At 43.4% G+C, this 17,628-nt stretch overlaps 1 protein-coding gene across 3 annotated transcripts in view; it reads left to right on the forward strand.

Moving 5' to 3' along the window:
* The first annotated feature begins 11,413 nt into the window (after positions 1–11,413).
* Positions 11,414–17,628, forward strand: part of YLPM1 (YLP motif containing 1) — a 75,589-nt gene continuing 69,374 nt past the window's right edge. For 2 of the 3 annotated variants that reach the window (XM_024231466.3, XM_024231467.3), the window contains exon 1: positions 11,414–12,460. In XM_024231466.3, coding sequence (XP_024087234.2) covers positions 11,588–12,460 — 873 coding nt within the window. In that variant the 5' untranslated portion in view covers positions 11,414–11,587. The remainder of the gene's footprint in view (positions 12,461–17,628) is intronic. The other variant, XR_010137073.1, reaches the window with a different exon arrangement.

The raw sequence follows: 17,628 nt of genomic DNA on the forward strand, positions 1-17,628 counted from the left end.
AAGCACATCTTACCATGGCAGAGAGACAGCGAGCTAAGAGGGGAGTGCTACACACTTTTAAACCAGCAAATCTCATGAGAACTCACTCACTATCATGAGAACATGGGAGAAGTCCGCCTCCATGATCTAATCACCTCCCACCAGGTCCCTCCCCCAATATTGGGAATTACAATTCAACATGAGATTTGGGTGGGGACACAGAGCCAAATTACATCAATCAATCAGTAAATAAGAAACTGGCAATCTAAAAGAGAGGAAGAGAAGAGAAAAAGACAAGACAGGTGCAACAACTAAAAAAGCACAAAATAAAATTGTTAGATCTTCTCACTTAATCTTTATATATATAAATATATATAATATATATTTTATTTTTGAGATGGAATCTCGCTCTGTCACCCAGGCTGGAGTGCAGTGGCGTGATCTTGGCTCACTGAAACCTCCACCTCCCAAGTTGAAGCAATTCTTGTGCCTCCACCTCCTGAGTAGCTGGGATTACAGGTACATACCACCATGCCTAGCTAAATGTGTATTTTCAGTAGAGACAGGGTTTCACCATGTTGGCCAGGCTGGTCTCAAACTCCTGGCCTCAAGTGATCCGCCCACCTCAGCCTCTCAAGTGCTGAGATTACAAGCATGAGCTACCACACCTGGCCTCAATCTTCTAAATATTTTGACCTCTTTTACATATTTGCCATTTCCTTCTCTTGTGTGCATTCTGGATCTTTCCCCAATTCTATCTTTCAGTTTTCTGATTCTCTCTTCAGCTTTGTCTAATATGCTGCTAAATTGTTAAATTCACTCATTTGGTTTTTTATTTCAATTAGATTTTTTATTACTAGAAGTTCTGTTTTGTTCTTTTTCAGATCTGTGTTTTCTTAGCTCATCTTTGCAAGTCTCTTTTTTTTTTTTTTTTTTTTTTTGAGATGGAGTCTCGCTCTCTTGTCCAGACTGGACTGCAGTAGTGTGATCTCAGCTCACTGCAACCTTCGCCTCCCAGGTTCAAGTGATTCTCCTGCCTCAGGTTCCCGAGTAGCTGTGACTACAGGCGTGCACCACCATGCCCAGCTAATTTTTGTATTTTCAATAGAGGTGGGATTTCACCATGTTGGCCAGGCTGGTTTCCAACTCCTGACCTTAGGTGATGTGCCTGCCTCAGCCTTCCAAAGTGCTGGGATTACAGGCGTGAGACACTGCACCTGGTTCAAATTACTCTAAGTATATATTTATACTCCCATCAACAGTACATGTGAATTTCAGTTGCTCCACAACCTCATTAGAACTTGGTATTGTCAGTGTGGTAGATACTGCCAGTTGTCCCAGGATCTACTTTCCCCTTCTTCCTTTAATAACAGATTTAATGTGCTTCACCTGGATTGCAGCTAGGCATGCCCAACCAAATCATAGACAAGATGATGTGGCTGAAAGTAATATGCATCACTTCTGGGTCATGACCTTAGGAAGCATGCTCCTTAGAAGGTATGTTCCCCAAAGTCGAGATCTTTTTGATGATGTTCTTTTTGCATTTGGTCTATACTTCCAAATTACTTTTTATGTCCCTGTATTTGAATACATTTGCCTGATAATGAAGGCCCCTTCCCCAGGGTAGTGAATATTTATTGTTTTTGCTTGCCCACATCTACTCCTTCTTCCTAATAGTACCTAAATTTTTTTTCTTGAAATGTTACATTTTCCTCAATATAGTAGTAGAATTTAGATCAGAGTGCCCAGCCCTTTCCCTATAGAAGCTGAAGGGGAGCACTGAAGGCTCCTTCTTTCAGAACCTTTCTCTCACCATCTTCCCATAAATCGAAGAAGTCATTGAGTGGCTTAGGGAGAAAAAAAAAGAGTTGAGCCTTGTTTCTTCTAGCATCCAGAACCTTGATGGTGGAAGGGAAGCAGCACAGCATGAATATTGCCAAGGTTATATATGACCAGGTTACTCTGAGTCTGGACACAATCCATCGAGAATCCTGGTGAAATGCCTGCCTAAGAATAGATCCCATAGCAGTTAATCTGCATCTAGATCCTGTTGTTTCCAATTGCGTAAGCTACAAGAGCTAGCAGAGGTTTTATTCCAGAGAATGGTTTGTAAACCACCAGCCAATCAGAATATGTCCTCAAACCACTAGCTAATAAAATGTCACATCCTCTTAGAGGCCTCATTCAAATCACTCTAGTAACCCCAACAATGAAATGTAACAAGTAAGAAATGCAGCTAGGTTATAAACCTAGTCTGGAGGAGACTCATAGTAGTTGACTTTGACAGCACTGACAATCAGCAGCTGACTTCTCTGGGGTCTCCCACACAAAACCTTCTGTGTATTTGTGCTTCAACTCATCTTTTAGACCATTCTGAATCAGAGCACTTTATATTTTTATTGTTCTTTACTTTTTGTGTTCTGGATTGGTGAAATTAATCTCTGAAAAATGGGCTGGGCCGGGCGCAGTGGCTCACGCCTGTAATCCCAGCACTTTGGGAGGCCAAGGCGGGTGGATCACGAGGTCAGGAGATCGAGATCATCCTGGCTAACACAGTGAAACCCCGTCTCCACTAAAAATACAAAAAATTAGCCAGGCATGGTGGCAGGTGCCTGTAATCCCAGCTACTCAGGAGGCAGAGGCAGGAGAATGGCGTGAACCCAGGAGGCAGAGCTTACAGTGAGCCAAGATCGCGCCACTGCACTCCAGCCTGGGCAACAGAGCAAGACTCTGTCTCAAAAAAAAAAAAAAAAAAAAGGGCTGGGTTGGTCTTTGTAATGTGAAGTCAATGTTACTAAGCTGTCATGAGGAGCGCATTATACCAACAATGAGGCTTCCTTTAAAGAATTTTTGGGGCTGGATGTGGTCATTCACACCTGTAATCCCAGCAATTTGGGAGGCCAAGGCAGGAGGATTCCTTGGAGCCAAGAGTTTGAGAACAGCCTGCGCAAATAGTGAGATCCTATGTCCACCAAAAAGTAAAAAGTTAAAAAATTAGCCAAGAATAGTGGCGCATGCCTGTAGTTCCAGCTACTCTGGAGGCTAAGGCTGTGGGATCGCTTGAGCCCAAGAGGTCAAGGCTGCAGTGGCTGTGATTGTGCCACTGTACTCCAGCCTGGGCGACAGAGTGAGCTCCTGCCTCTAAAAAAATTTAAAAAGGAGATTGGGTGCAGTGACTCATGCTTATAATCTCAGCACTTTGGGAGACTGATCACCTGTCAGGAGTTTGTGACCAGCCTAGGTAACATGGTGAAACCCCATCTCTACTATAAATGCAAAAATTGGCCAGATGCGGTGGCTCAAGCCTGTAATCCCAGCACTTTGGGAGGCCAAGGTGGGCAGGTCACCTGAGGTCAGGAGTTCGAGACCAGCCCAGCCAACATTGCAAAACCCTGTCTGTACTAAAACTACAAAAATTAGCCGGGCGTGGTGGTGCATACCTGTAATCCCAGCTACTAGGGAGGCTGACGCAGGAGAATCACTTGAACCCGCGAGGTGGAGGTTGCAGTGAGCTGAGATTGTGCCACTGCACTCCAACTTGGGCAACAGAGTGGGACTCTTAAAAACAAAACCAAACAAAAAGCAAAAATTAGCCAGGCAAGGTGGCTCATGCCTGTAATCCCAACTACTCGGGAGGCTGAGGCAAGAGAATTGCTTGAACCCGGGAGGTGGAGGTTGCAGTGAGCCGAGATTGTGCCACTGGACTCCAGCCTGGGTGACAGAGCGAGACTCCATCTCAAAATAATAATAATAATAATTAATTAATTTTTAAAAAATTGCCTGGCACAGTGGCTCATGCCTGTAATCCCAGCACTTTGGAAGGCCAAGGCTGGCGGATCACTTGAGGTCAGGAGTTTGAGACCAGCCTGGCCAACATGGTGAAACCCCATCTCTACTAAAAATACAAAAATTAGCTGGGCATGGTGGTGCACACTTGTAATCCTAGCTACTCAGGAGGCTGAGGCAGGAGAATTGCTTGAACCCAGGAGGCAGAGGCTGCAGTGAGCTGAGATTGTGCCCCTGCACTCCAGCCTGGGCAACAGAACGAGACTCCATCTCAAACAAAAAAAAAAACTTAAAAAAAGAACAAATTTTTTGGAGACAGGGATTCTGTATAACAAAAATGACTGCCGGGTGCAGTGGCTCACGCCTGTAATCCCAGCACTTTGGGAGGCCGAGGCGGGTGGATCACCTGAGGTAGGGAGTTCAAGACCAGCCTGACCAACGTGGGTAAACCCTGTCTCTAATAAAAATACAAAATTAGCCGGGGTGGTGGCGCATGCCTGTAATCCCAGCAACTTGGGAGGCTGAGGCAGGAGAATTGTTTGAACTCGGGAGGCAGAGGTTGTGGTGAGCCGAGATCGCGCCGTTGCACTCCAGCCTGGGCAAAAAGGGCAAAAACTCCGTCTCAAAAGAAAAAAAAACCAAAAAAACAAAAATGACTACGATCTTTGAAAAATAATTGTGCAGGCTAGAGGCTTTGAGTGGCTGAAGTATATGTTAGTTCCCCGAGAGTAAGAAGCTAGGGGATAGGATCCCCACAGCATCTAGAACAATGCCTAACTTTATCTTGAAACAATGAGGGGAATGTGAAAGGGCCTGTTTAAATAGTGGTGCTGTCTCCCAACTAGGTGCTGAAAGACCCTTTGTGTTGAGGGCAGGAATCTGGTTAGAGGACCTGAGAGCCTTAAGCTATCAGGCCAGGTGGGAAAGGAAAAGGCAAAGAGAAGAGTTTCCACCCACCTCCACCTAATCTTACCTTTCTCTGTCTTCCACTACCATCACTTTTTTCGTTTTCCCACCTTATTTTTTCAAAACTTTTTTGTTTTTTTCTTGATACAGGGTCTCACTCTGTTGCCCAGGTTGGAGTGCAGTGGTGTAATCTCATCTCACTGCAACCTCTGCCTCCTGGGTTCAAGCCATCCTCCCCCCTCAGCCTGCCGAATAGCTGGAACTACAGGCATGCACCACTATGCCTGGCTAATTTTTGTATTTTTTGTAGAGACGGGATTTTGCCATGTTGCCCAGGCTGGTCTTGAACTTGTGAGCTCAAGCAATTGGCCCATCTCGGCCTTCCAAAGTGCTGGGATCACAGGTGTGAGCCACTGCACCCAGCTTAAAATGTTTTTTTTAAATTGTGACATACAGCACACAGACAGGAAAGCATAAGGGATAAATGTACAGCTCCATAAGTTTTAACAAAGAAAATATTTGTGAAATTACCACTTAGTTCAAAAAATTGGCTGGGTGCAGTGACTCATGCCTGTAATTCCAACACTTTGGGAGGCCAAGGTGGGTGAATCACCTGAGGTCAGGAGTTCAAGACCAGCCTGGCCAACATGGTGAAACCCCATGTCTGCTAATAATAAAAGAATTAGCTGGACATGGTAGTGGGTGCCTGTAATCCCAGCTACTCAGGAGGCTGAGGCAGGAGAATCACTTGAACCCGGGAGGTGGAGGTTGCAGTGAGCCGAGAATGTGCCACTGTACTCCAGCCTGGGTGACAGTGCTAGACTCCATCTCAAAAAAAAAAAAAAAAAAGAAAGAAATAGAACATTGTCAGCACCCTAGAAACCCACCCACGTCTCTCGCCACCAGGCCTACTCTTTCCCTTCTTCCCAAAGGCAACTACTACCCTCACTTCTAACATTTTGTTTGCTTATTTTTGAAATATATGTAAAGTTAATTGTACAATAAATATTATTTTGAACTACTATTGTTCAACATTTTCATGAAGGTACATTTATTAAATTATAGCATATGGAAAAATGCACAAATCATAAGTGGTACAGCTTGATGAATTTTTCACAAACTGAATGTATCTACGTAACTAGCACACAGATCAAGAAATGGAGCATTATCAGAAGTCCCCTTTGTGCCTGCTTCTAGTCACTATCCCTCACTCCCAAGAGTAGCTACTATCCTGAGTTCTAACAGTATAAATCAGTTTTATTATTTTACCTTATATATGTGAAAATATACAGTATATACTCTTTTCTTCCTAGCTTTTCTCGCTCAATATTGTTTGTGAGGTTCATCTGCATAGTTGCAGATAGTTGTAGATCACTCATTCTCATTGCTGTTTTGTATTCCATTGTATAAATGTACCACAATTTGACGATTCATTCTAGTGTAGGTGGATATTTGGGTTGTTTTTTCTTCCATTTTCAGCTATTACAAATACTGCCAGTATGGGCAGACATGGTGTGTTACACCTGTAATCCCAGCACATTGGGAGGCCTAGGCAGGCAGATCGTCTGAGCTCAGAAGTTTTGAGACCAGCCTGAGCAACATGGTGAAACTCTGCCTCTACAAAAAATACAAAAATTAGCTGTCCATGGTGCCGTGCACAGTAAGTAGTAGTCCCAGCTACTTGGGAGGATGAGGCGAGAGGGTCACTTGGGCCGGGGAGGTTGAGGCCACAGTGAGCTGTGATCATGCTACTATTTGTTTTTATATAAATTGTATATTTGTGGCCAGATGCAGTGCCTCATGCCTGTAATCCCAGCACTTAGGAAGGCTGAGGTGGACAGATCACGAGGTCAAGAGATGGAGACCATCCTGGCCAACATGGTGAAACCCTGTCTCTGCTAAAAATACAAAAATTAGCCGGCTGTGGTGGCGTGTTCCCGTAATCCCAGCTACTCAGGAGGCTGAGGCAGAATTGCTTGAACCCAGGAGGCAGAGGCTGTAGTGAGCCGAGATCATGCCACTGCACTCCAGCCTGGTGACAGAGGGAGACTCCGTCTCAAAAAAAAAAAAATAAAATAAAAATAAATAAATAAATAAATAAATAAAATAAAAATAAATAAATAGTATATTTGTACACTGTTGGAACTCAGGATAGTAGTGGGAGAGGATAGTGACTAGAAGGGGCACAAAGGGGACTTCCGGCAATGCTTCCTTTCTTGATCTGGGTGCTAGTTAAATAGATGCATTCAGTTTGTGAAAAATTCATCAAGCTGTACCACTTACGATTTGTGCCCTTTTTTTTTTTTCTTGAGACGGAGTTTCACTCACTCTGTCGCCTAGGCTGGAGAGCAGTGGCGCGATCTCAGCTTACAGCTCACTGCAAACTCTGCCACTTGGGTTCAAGTGATTCGTCTGCATCAGCCTCCCCAGTAGCTGGGATTACAAGTGTGTGCCACCAGGCCTGGCTAATTTTTCTATTTTTAGTAGAGACAAGGTTTCACCATTTTGACCAGGTTGGTCTCAAACTGCTGACCTCAAGTGATCTGCCCACCTTGGCTTCTCAAAGTGCTGGGATTACAGGCATAAGCCACCATGCCCAGCCTGTGCACTTTTTTATATGCTATGATTTAATAAATGTTTCCTCATGAAAATGTTGAACAATGTGATCACTCCAGCCTGGGTGACACGGCGAGACTCTCTCAAAAACAAAAACAAACAAATACTGCCAGTATAAACATTCTTATTTATGTCTCCCGGTGAGCATATCTATGCATTTCTTTTTTTTTTTTTGAGACGGAGTCTTGCTCTGTCGCCAGGCTGGAGTGCAGTGGTGCGGTCTTGGCTCACTGCAACATCCGCCTACTGGGTTCAAGCGATTCTCCTGCCTCAGCCTCCCAAGCAGCTGAGATTACAGGCATGCACCACCATGCTCGGCTAATTTTTGTATTTTTAGTAGAGATGGGGTGTCACCATGTTGGCCAGGCTGGTCTTGAACTCCTGACATCATGATCTGCCCGCCTCGGCCTCCCAAAGTGCTGGGATTACAGGCGTGAGCCACCGCACCCGGACCATATCTATGCATTTCTGTTGGTTATATGCCTTAGAGTAAGATTCCTGGGTCATGGGCTATGGGTCTGTTCAGATTTGGTAGATACTACCAGACAGTATTTCAGAGTAGTCATCCCAATTTACATTCCCACCAGCAGTGTATGAGAATTTCATTTGTTTCACAGCCTTGCCAACCTTCAATATTATATCTCTTATTTTAGCCATGTTGATGAGTTGTACATATACTGGTATCTTATTTTGGCTTTAGTTCACATAACCCTGGTTTCTATTGAGGTTGAATTCCTTTCACATGTATTGATAATTTAACTTTTATTTTATGTGAAATACCTTCACATCTCATTTTTCTCCTATAAGTTGTCATTTTCAAATTGATTTGTGGGATTTCTCTACATTGTCTAAATGAATCCTTTGCAGGTTAAATGCGTCACAAATATTTCCTTGTACTCTGTAGTTTCTCAGTTTCTTTATGAAAGGTATCTATGTATAGATTATATATGTACATGTTTATTTGTATATTGGCTTTATGCCCAGCAATCTTTTGATTCCCATAATTTACCTGTAGATTATTTTGGATTTTGAATGTACACAATATAAGTAAACAATGACAATTTTGTTTCTTCCTCTCCAATACTTATTTCCCTCCTTCCTTCCTTTCTTCCCTTCCTCCTTCTTCTCTCCCTTCCTCCCTCCCTCCTTCCCTTTTCCTTTCTTTTTATACCCATTGCATCAGTAGGGCCTGCATTACAATGCTGATAAGATATTGTATTAGTTTCCTAAGGCTGCTGTAACAAAGCACCACAAACTGGGTGCCTTAAAACAACAGAAATGTATTCTTCACAGTTCTAGAGACTAGAAGTCTGAAATCATGATATTGGCAGAGTCATGCTCCCTCTGAAACCTGTAGGGGAATTCTTTCCAGCTTCTTCTTAGCTTCTGGCGGTTTGCAGCCAATCTTGGGTTTCCCTTGTCTTGTAGCAGCATAAACCCAGAATCCCAGTCTCTGCCTTCATCATCACATAGTGTTCTCCCTCTGCCTCTGTGTCTTCACATGGCCATCTTATTTTAAGGACACCAGATATATTGGATTTGGGGCCCACTCTACTCTAACATGACCTGATCTTAACTAATTACATCTGTAACTACCTGATTTCCAAATGAGGTCACATTCTGTAGTACTGGGTGTTAGAACTTCAACATATTCAACTCATAACAGATGTGATGATAGTGGACGTCTGTACTTTATCTTAGTGGCAAAACTTTCAACTTTTCACCATGAAGTGTGATGTCAGCTGGGTACGGTGGCTCACACCTGTAATCCTAGCACTTTGGGAGGCCGAAGCGGGTGGATAACTTGAGCCCAGGAGTTCAAGACAAGCCTGGCCAACATGGTGAAACCCCATGTGTATATATATATATATATTTTTTTTTTCTTTGTTTTTGAGACAGAGTCTTGCTCTTTTGACCAGGCTGCAGTGCAGTGGCACGATCTCAGCCCACTGCAACCTCCGCCCCCAGGTTCAAGCAATTCTCCTGCCTCAGCCTCCCGAGTAGCTGAGATTACAGGTATGCGCCACCACGCTCAGCTAATTTTTGTATTTTTAGTAGAGATGGGGTTTCATCATGTTGGTCAGGCTGCTCTTGAACTCCTGACCTCAAGTGATCCGCCTGCCTTGGCATCCCAAAGTGCTGGGGTTACAGGTGTGAGCCACCATGCCCGGCCTAAATTTATACATTTTTCAAAAGATAATGTCAGTCCAAAATATTAAAAACACAACTAACTAGGGTTTCTGGGTTGGGTTCCTGATCTGGGTGCTGATTTCACAAGCGTGATTGGCTTGTGAAAATTTACTATGCTGTATACTTAAGACATGTGTTAAATAAAATTTATAGCAAGTCGTGGGTTTGGACTAACCTGCATTAGGCCCAAGAGAATAAACCAAAATGGAGTTTATTGATGTTGCCATGCCAAAATTAAAATCTTTATCTGACCATTCAATAAACCAGGAGAGAGAGAAATAATAGCCAAGTCTGCAAACGGTCCATTTTTAGCCAGCATGATAAAGAAGTCCTCTCTGCTTTAACCTTATAAGAAAAGAAACTTTGAAACAAACAATCCACTTTTAGTTTTCTGTTTCTCTCTTTTTTTTTTTTTTTTTTTTTTTGAGATGGAGTCTCACTCTGTCACCCAGGCTGGAGTGCAGTGGGACGATCTCAGCTCACTGCAACCTCTGCCTCCTGGGTTCAAGTGATTCTCCTGCCTCAGCCTCCTGAGTAGCTGAGATTACAGGTGAGCACCACCACGCTTGGCTACTTTTTGTATTTTTAGTAGGGATGGGGTTTCACCATGTTGACCAGGCTGGTCTTGATCTCCTGACCTGGTGATCTGCCTGCCTCAGCCTCCCAAAGTGTTGGGATTACAGGAGTGAGCCACCGCGCCCTGCCTCTGCGTTTCTTTTCTGTCTATGAAATTATCCCGATTGTTCTGCTCATTGGAACACTGTTTCTGCTTTATAGAATGAGACGTTGCCTGATTCTAGAATAGCAGGTAAAAGTTAATTAAGATCTTTAAACTAAATTTGTTGTAATTTTGTCTTTTGACATGTAATTTTCTGTATATTCGTTATACTTCAATAAAAAGTTAAAAGAAACATAACTAAATTTCTATTTGAAAACAGAAGCTCTTCCTTTTGAAGGATGCCTTGCTGCTCCACTTTCCATTCACATTCACCTCCTGAGAGAGGTGAAGATCTGGGTTGCTAAGATGGAAGAAAGGTCAATTCTTTGCATGTTACTCAAGTGATGCACTGACACAATATTCTCACAGTTCTCCCTCCCCCCCACCCACACACACCCAAAAGAATTCAGTGTATTAGCTTTGCTTTTTAGTGATTCACTCAAGCTAAAGTAAGAGTTTATGTCTGGTATTACGTTGAGAACTTTTGGAAGATTGTCTTCCAGGTTGTCTTTAGACCATCTTTGTATCTGGTTTTTGCTCTTTGTTTTTGCTCTGAGATTCTGCAACACAGATTTATATGTGTTGAGACAGTCTAAAAAATTCCATTTCTCCCCTTTTACAATTCCTGCAGATGTTACTCACTACATGTCTGCAGGAATTGGTGCAATCTTACACTCTGCCTTGAAAACACCTTTCCATTCTTCACAGCTTTGTTCCCAGTTGAATTTTTGGGTAGAATTGCGTTAGGTCTATTCATTTAATTTGGGAGAAACTGACATCTTTACAATTTTTCCTCTTTTCACCCAGGATCATGGTAAGCCTCTCCATTATTTGAAGTCTAATTTCATCCTACTTGGATATGCTTATTTATGACTCTGTAGTTTTCTACATATAAGTCCTACATCTTTCTTGTTAGAGTTTTTCGTAGTTGCTTTATGTTTTTTTGTTGTTGTTGCGATTGTTGCTATTGTGAATGGAACCCTTTTTTTTTTTCATTCAAAAATGAACCCGTGGAGCGATAGGATCTCTACCACCTCTTTCGGCTGTGAGACTCTATGGTTTTTCAGTTCTATGAGAACATTCTACTCGCGCCTACATTATCTGAACCCAAAGGAAGATGGCAACCACGAGTCTCCAATTAAAGGGCCGCTCTATCTCGCCTTTGTTCTCCTCTCGGTGGTTACTGCGCAGACGTAGTCGCCCAAGTCGCGTCCCCGCCTTCCCGGTCGCGGGCCCAGCTCGGGAGCGCCGGCGCACTGGCGCGCTCCGTTTACACGCTCCGGGGCCTGTAGGCGCCGCGAGTTCCGGCTGTCGCCGTCGCCGCCGCGGCTCCTGGAGGTCGGTTGCGACGAGTAACGGCGCCAGGACGAGCTCTGCGCCTTCTTTTTCGATATGTACCCGAATTGGGGCCGGTATGGCGGGAGCAGCCACTATCCGCCGCCGCCGGTCCCACCGCCGCCGCCAGTGGCGCTTCCTGAGGCCTCGCCGGGGCCCGGGTACTCGAGCTCGACGACTCCCGCGGCCCCCTCCTCCTCGGGCTTCATGAGCTTCCGCGAACAGCACTTGGCGCAGCTCCAGCAGCTGCAGCAGATGCACCAGAAGCAAATGCAGTGCGTGCTTCAGCCCCACCACCTTCCTCCGCCCCCCCTGCCGCCCCCGCCAGTGATGCCGGGGGGCGGCTACGGAGACTGGCAGCCGCCACCGCCACCGATGCCCCCGCCACCCGGGCCGGCCCTCAGCTATCAGAAGCAGCAGCAGTACAAACACCAGATGCTCCACCACCAACGAGACGGGCCTCCTGGTTTGGTTCCAATGGAGCTAGAATCCCCCCCTGAATCTCCGCCTGTGCCGCCCGGGTCCTATATGCCCCCATCTCAGTCTTACATGCCCCCACCTCAGCCGCCACCCTCTTACTACCCCCCGACCTCATCTCAGCCCTACCTGCCTCCTGCTCAGCCGTCCCCTTCGCAGTCCCCACCTTCCCAATCCTACCTGGCGCCCACCCCTTCTTACTCATCCTCCTCCTCTTCCTCGCAATCCTATTTGAGCCATTCCCAGTCCTACTTGCCCTCTTCTCAGGCATCTCCTTCCCGCCCCTCCCAGGGCCATTCTAAATCCCAACTACTAGCTCCACCACCACCGTCCGCCCCCCCTGGAAATAAGACAACTGTCCAGCAAGAGCCTTTGGAGAGTGGGGCCAAAAACAAGAGTGCTGAACAGCAGCAAGCCGCCCCTGAGCCAGATCCCTCTACGATGACTCCACAGGTAAGAAAGCATCTGCCTGAACCTCATCTTTCACCTAGAGGGCCCTGAATGAGCAGGCCTCAGATCTTTAACCAGTGCTTAGTCTAATTCCAACACACAATGACTAGCTAACACTCCAAAGGATTCCGTAAGAGTCAGAGGGCTGACAGCTCAGCTTTTTAATTAGCTAGATGTGAATTACTAAAAAAACAGCGTTTGTAGATGTGTGTGGATTACATACAGTGGTGAGGTGGCTCAAAAGTTACCTCTCAGATACATTCCTTGGTTTCTTTGACCATCCTCTTAGATTTTGTTGCTGTTGCAAATAGATTTTGTTGCAGAGGGTCTTGTTTTAAAATTGTATTTTAAACCAAAATTTCCATTTGAGAGAAAGCGTGAAAAAGAGGCCTCTCCAAGGGCTGACACTTGAATGTTTGTAAACTTCATGATCAGTTAGCTTCTTTTAAAAATATTACTTAGGGGCCAGGGATAGTTGTTAGCTTCCTGAATTAAGAGGTTTCAGAAAAAGGATGGAAATCTTGTCTTACCAGGACCATCCTAATTATGCTTATAGGTACATATACAATACATAGATGAGTCCCTAGACCCTTTTGGGGATCTATTGGTCCATTTTAGGAATTGACCCAGACATCCTTTTCTCATATTATTTAAAGATTGTTTTAAGATAATGGGCAATTTTCTGCATTTCATTGTTATTACCATTCACTCCAAAGAAACAGCCTTGGAATTTGGCCAACGTAAAAAAAGTTTGGTGATATCTTTTCGTGAGAGTCAGCCATTCTTATCCCACAGAACAGACAAATTGACAGGGTAACAGTAATAAACGAGTTCTCCCTTGAGAGAGGGAAAGTCAAACTAAAGCAGAATAAATCAGTTGTTATGATTTCCTGAAGTAGACACTTTTTCAGCGATTACTAATTTACCTTAGATTCACTAAGGAAAAAAGAGAATCTTGTAATATAAACGCTCAGATTTACCTATAAAAGATTTCCAAAAGATAGGGGTGCAGTATTATAATTTTACGGTGGTTTGGCATTAGAAATTAAGAACAGAAGCAAGTTGTTTTAAGAAATGATGCTTGGCACATCTTCTGGAGAAAACACTTGGGATGCTGAAATAAAGTAGTAGAATAATGATTCTGTTGGCTTACATCGAATTTGTACCATCTCACCAGTTTATTTTCCCCAGATTGCTCTATTATAGAGACAGACTTTCTGTCCTCTTTCCCACCCCACTCTGAAGTCTTTAGTACTTTTGTTGTCAAACATTCTTAGAGTTAGTCTGAGCCAAAATAGGACATTTATTTTCTCATTGTACTAGACTGTTTTTCTGACCTTACAGAGAGACAAATTAATTGTATTTTTGGCTTTTTTTGGGAGGAGTGTGTGTGTCAGATCAGGCCTTAATATGTATAGTTACTATGAACAGTGCTTTTACTTTTCTGCCTTTGTACCCTTGTCTGTAATGAACTCAGTGTCTTGAATATTCAGTGCCTGCAATTCTTTGGTGAGAGGCAGAAAGAGTGGTGGAAAATGAGACTTGTGGTGCACATAGACCAGATCAAGAAGAGCCTTGAAGCCTGTGGCTTTCTTTCTTCTTTCTAGAATTCATCCTAACCTCCTCAACCTTCTGTTTCTCCTTAGAGTTGTATTGCTTTTATAGCATATCTCAAATATCAAGGTTTCCATGAAGCCCTGCTTGTGCTCACCCATCTGGTTTGGTTCTGTTCTTCAGATTGTAAGTCCCTTGCAGACAGGAATTATCTTGCTTATCTTCTTATTACTATAGCACCTAGGACAGTGCCTTGCAAATTGTAGGCTCTTCACGGATTTGTTGAATAAAATACGAGAGTTGTCATGTTCTAGACTTAGGATATGTTGGTTTATTAGATGATAAATATTTCTTCATGCCAGTGCCAGTCTCTGGCAATCCTTCTACATATTTATTATTCTTTGATTCATATTTTGTTTTTGGAATGTGTCATTCAAAATTTCTTATCGTGAAATATTTTTAAAATACACAAAATAGAGAAAAAAGTATGATTCCCCATATATACCCATCATTGAGATTCAACAGCTATCAAGATTTTGCCATGTTTACTTCACCTAGGCCTTTTTTATTATTGTTGCATATATATATATAGAGACAGGGTCTTGCTCTGTCAGTCACCCAGGGTGGAGTGTAGTGGCATAGTCTTGAGTTCACTGCACCTCTGCCTCCCAGGCTCAAGCCGTCCCACGTAGCTGGGACTACAGGTGCATGCCACCATGCCTGGCTATTTTTCTTTCTTTTTTTTTTTTTTTTTTTTTTTTTTGGTAGAGACGGGGTTTTGCTGTGTTGTCCAGGCTGGTCTTGAACTCCTGAGCTCAAACAGTACACTGCCTTGACCTCTCAAAGTGCTGGGATTACGGGCATGAACCACCACACCTGGCCTCTGCTGAAATATTTTAAAGCAAATCTTAGATCTTATGTCATTTCATCCCTACATTCTTAGTCAAGTACCTCTGTAAAACAAAACAAAACAAAACAAAAAAAGACCTTTTCTTTTCTTTTTTTTTTTTTCTGAGACGGAGTCTCACTCTGTCGCCCAGGCTGGAGTGCAGTGGCGCGATCTTGGCTCACTGCAACCTCTGCCTCCCGGGTTCAAGCGATTCTCCTACCTCAGCCTCCTGAGTAGCTGGGATTACAAGTGCATGCCACCACGCCTGGCTAATTTTTGTATTTTTAGTAGAGACGGGGTTTCACCATGTTGGTCAGGCTGGTCTTGAACTCCTGACCTCGTGATCCAGCTGCCTTGGCCTCCCAAAGTGCTGGGATTACAGGCGTGAGCCACCATGCCCGGCCAAGACCCTTTCTTAGATAAACACATTGTTAACACCTAATAAAGTTAACAGTTTCTTGGTATCATCTAATACCTGATCCGTTCAGATTTCCGTTATTGTTTCATTGTACTAATGGAACTAAAAATAATTCTTTGATACCATCCATGTTAAAATACCCCAAATTGACTCAACAGTGTTGTTGTTTTCTGTCCTCACAGTCTGTTCCCAAATAATGTTTTGTTGGTGTGTTCAAGTCAGAGTCCAAACAGAATACTGAAAAGACTGTTAGTATAGATCAGGGTTTCTCAGCTTCGTCACTATGGACATTTTGGGCAGGATGATTCTTTGTTGTGGAGGGGCTTGTCCTATGCATTGTAGGATGTTTAACAGCGTCCCTGACCTCTACCCATTGGATGTCAGTGGCAGCCCCCAGTCCGACAACCAAAAATGTTTCCACACATTGCCAAATATCCCCTGGAAACAAAATTGCCCTCTGTTGAGAACCCTTGACCTAGGTCAGTCTCTCCTATTTTCTTTTTCTACCTCATGTCTTTGAACTTGATGAAAAATCTGTGTCAGTTTTCCTGTAGAATGTCTGACATTCTGCATTGTCTGCTTTTTCATGGTGTCACATTTGACTTGTTCCTCTGTCTTCCACATTTTTTTTTTTTTTAATTAGAAGTTAACTCTGGAACCTTCATTTAAGTTCAGCTTTCTTTTGGCAAGTGTTGCATTCCTCATGGGACACCTGATGCCTGATTGTCCCACTGTTAGTAATGCCATTGGTCTCTCTACTGTAAAGCTTTCTATCAATCTTGCATCTAATGTTTCAGTCTACTGGTTCATCAATTGAAGAAAGACCTTGCCTAAGTAAATTATTTCATTAGACAGAGGTTGCAACCTGGTGATTTTTTTTTTCTGCCGTTTCTTCCACAGTTACTATATAGAGTTCCGTAAAGAAAAACTTTTGCCACAGATATTTGATTGGAAATATAGTTGGTGTAGGAAAGATAAGATAAATACTTGATATTTTTCCAGGTATTTTCTAGTTTTTTGGGTAAAGCGTTGATGATTTAATGGAATGTGTTTGTTTGTTTGTTTGTTTGTTTTTGAGAGAGAGTCTCACTCTGTTGCTCAGACTGGAGTGCAGTGGTGAAATCTCGGCTCACTGCAACCTCCGCTTCCTGGGTTCAAACAATTCTGCCTTAGCCTCCCAAGTATATGGGATTACAGGTGCATGCTACCATGCCTGGCTAGGTTTTGTGTTTTTAGTAGAGATGGGGTTTCACCATGTTGGTCAGGCTGGTCTCGAACTCCTGACCTCAAGTGATCCACCTGCTTCGGCCTCCCAAACTGCTGGGATTATAGGCGTGAGCCACTGCGCCCAGTCGGAATGTGTCTTTTTGAATAATTAATTTTTCTATGTGTTTAAAGGACTGATTTATTTATTTAGTTAGAGCTGTTGGCTTTGATTAGTTTTTAGAGGTATCATTTATTTAATGTTTAAGTACTTACTGACTAGCAACTATGTGCCAGGTACTATGAGTACTGTGGTTAATACTGGAGATGAAATGGTTAACAAGATAGACATGGGACCTGCCCTCATTGACTTCTTGTTTCAGTTGTGGGGGAAGGGAGAAGACATTTAGTAAGTAATTAAGAGGAGACGTACAGAGTGCTATGGGATTATAAAATATCACTAGATTATTCCCCAAGGAACTGGCAAAGGCAAGTTTTTTTTTTTTTTTTAAGTTACCACTGTATTCACAGTACCTTGCATAGGATCTAGCACATAGGAGGTGGAGAACAAATATATTTTAAATAATTGAATATAGCTGGGAGCTCTAACCTAATTAAAGAGGATTCCCTTTGTAAAGGGATATTTTTTATTTTTTATTTGTTTTTATTTTATTTTATTTATTTTTATTTTTTTGAGATGGAGTCTTGCTCTGTTGCCCAGGCTGGAGTGCAGTGGCGCAATCTTGGCTCACTGCAACCTCTGCCTTCCGGGTTTAAGCAATTCTCTGCCTCAGCCTCCCTAGTAACTGGGATTACAGGTGCCTGCCACCACGCCTGGCTAATTTTTTTGTATTTTTATCTTTTTTTTTTTTTTTTTTTTTTTGGAGACGAAGTCTCACTCTTGTTGCCCAGGCTGGGGTGCAATGAATGGCATGATCTTGGCTCACTGCAACCTCTGCCTCCCGAGTTCAAACAATTCTTCTGCCTCAGCCTGCCTCAGCTACTCCCAGGAGTAGCTGGGATTACAGGCGCCTGCCACCATGCTCGGCTAATTTTTGTATTTTTAGTAGAGACGGAGTTTCATCATGTTGGCTAGGCTGGTCTTGA

This window comes from Pongo abelii, chromosome 15 (genome assembly GCF_028885655.2).
Source record: "Pongo abelii isolate AG06213 chromosome 15, NHGRI_mPonAbe1-v2.0_pri, whole genome shotgun sequence".
In the NCBI taxonomy this organism is placed as follows: Eukaryota; Metazoa; Chordata; class Mammalia; order Primates; family Hominidae; genus Pongo; species Pongo abelii.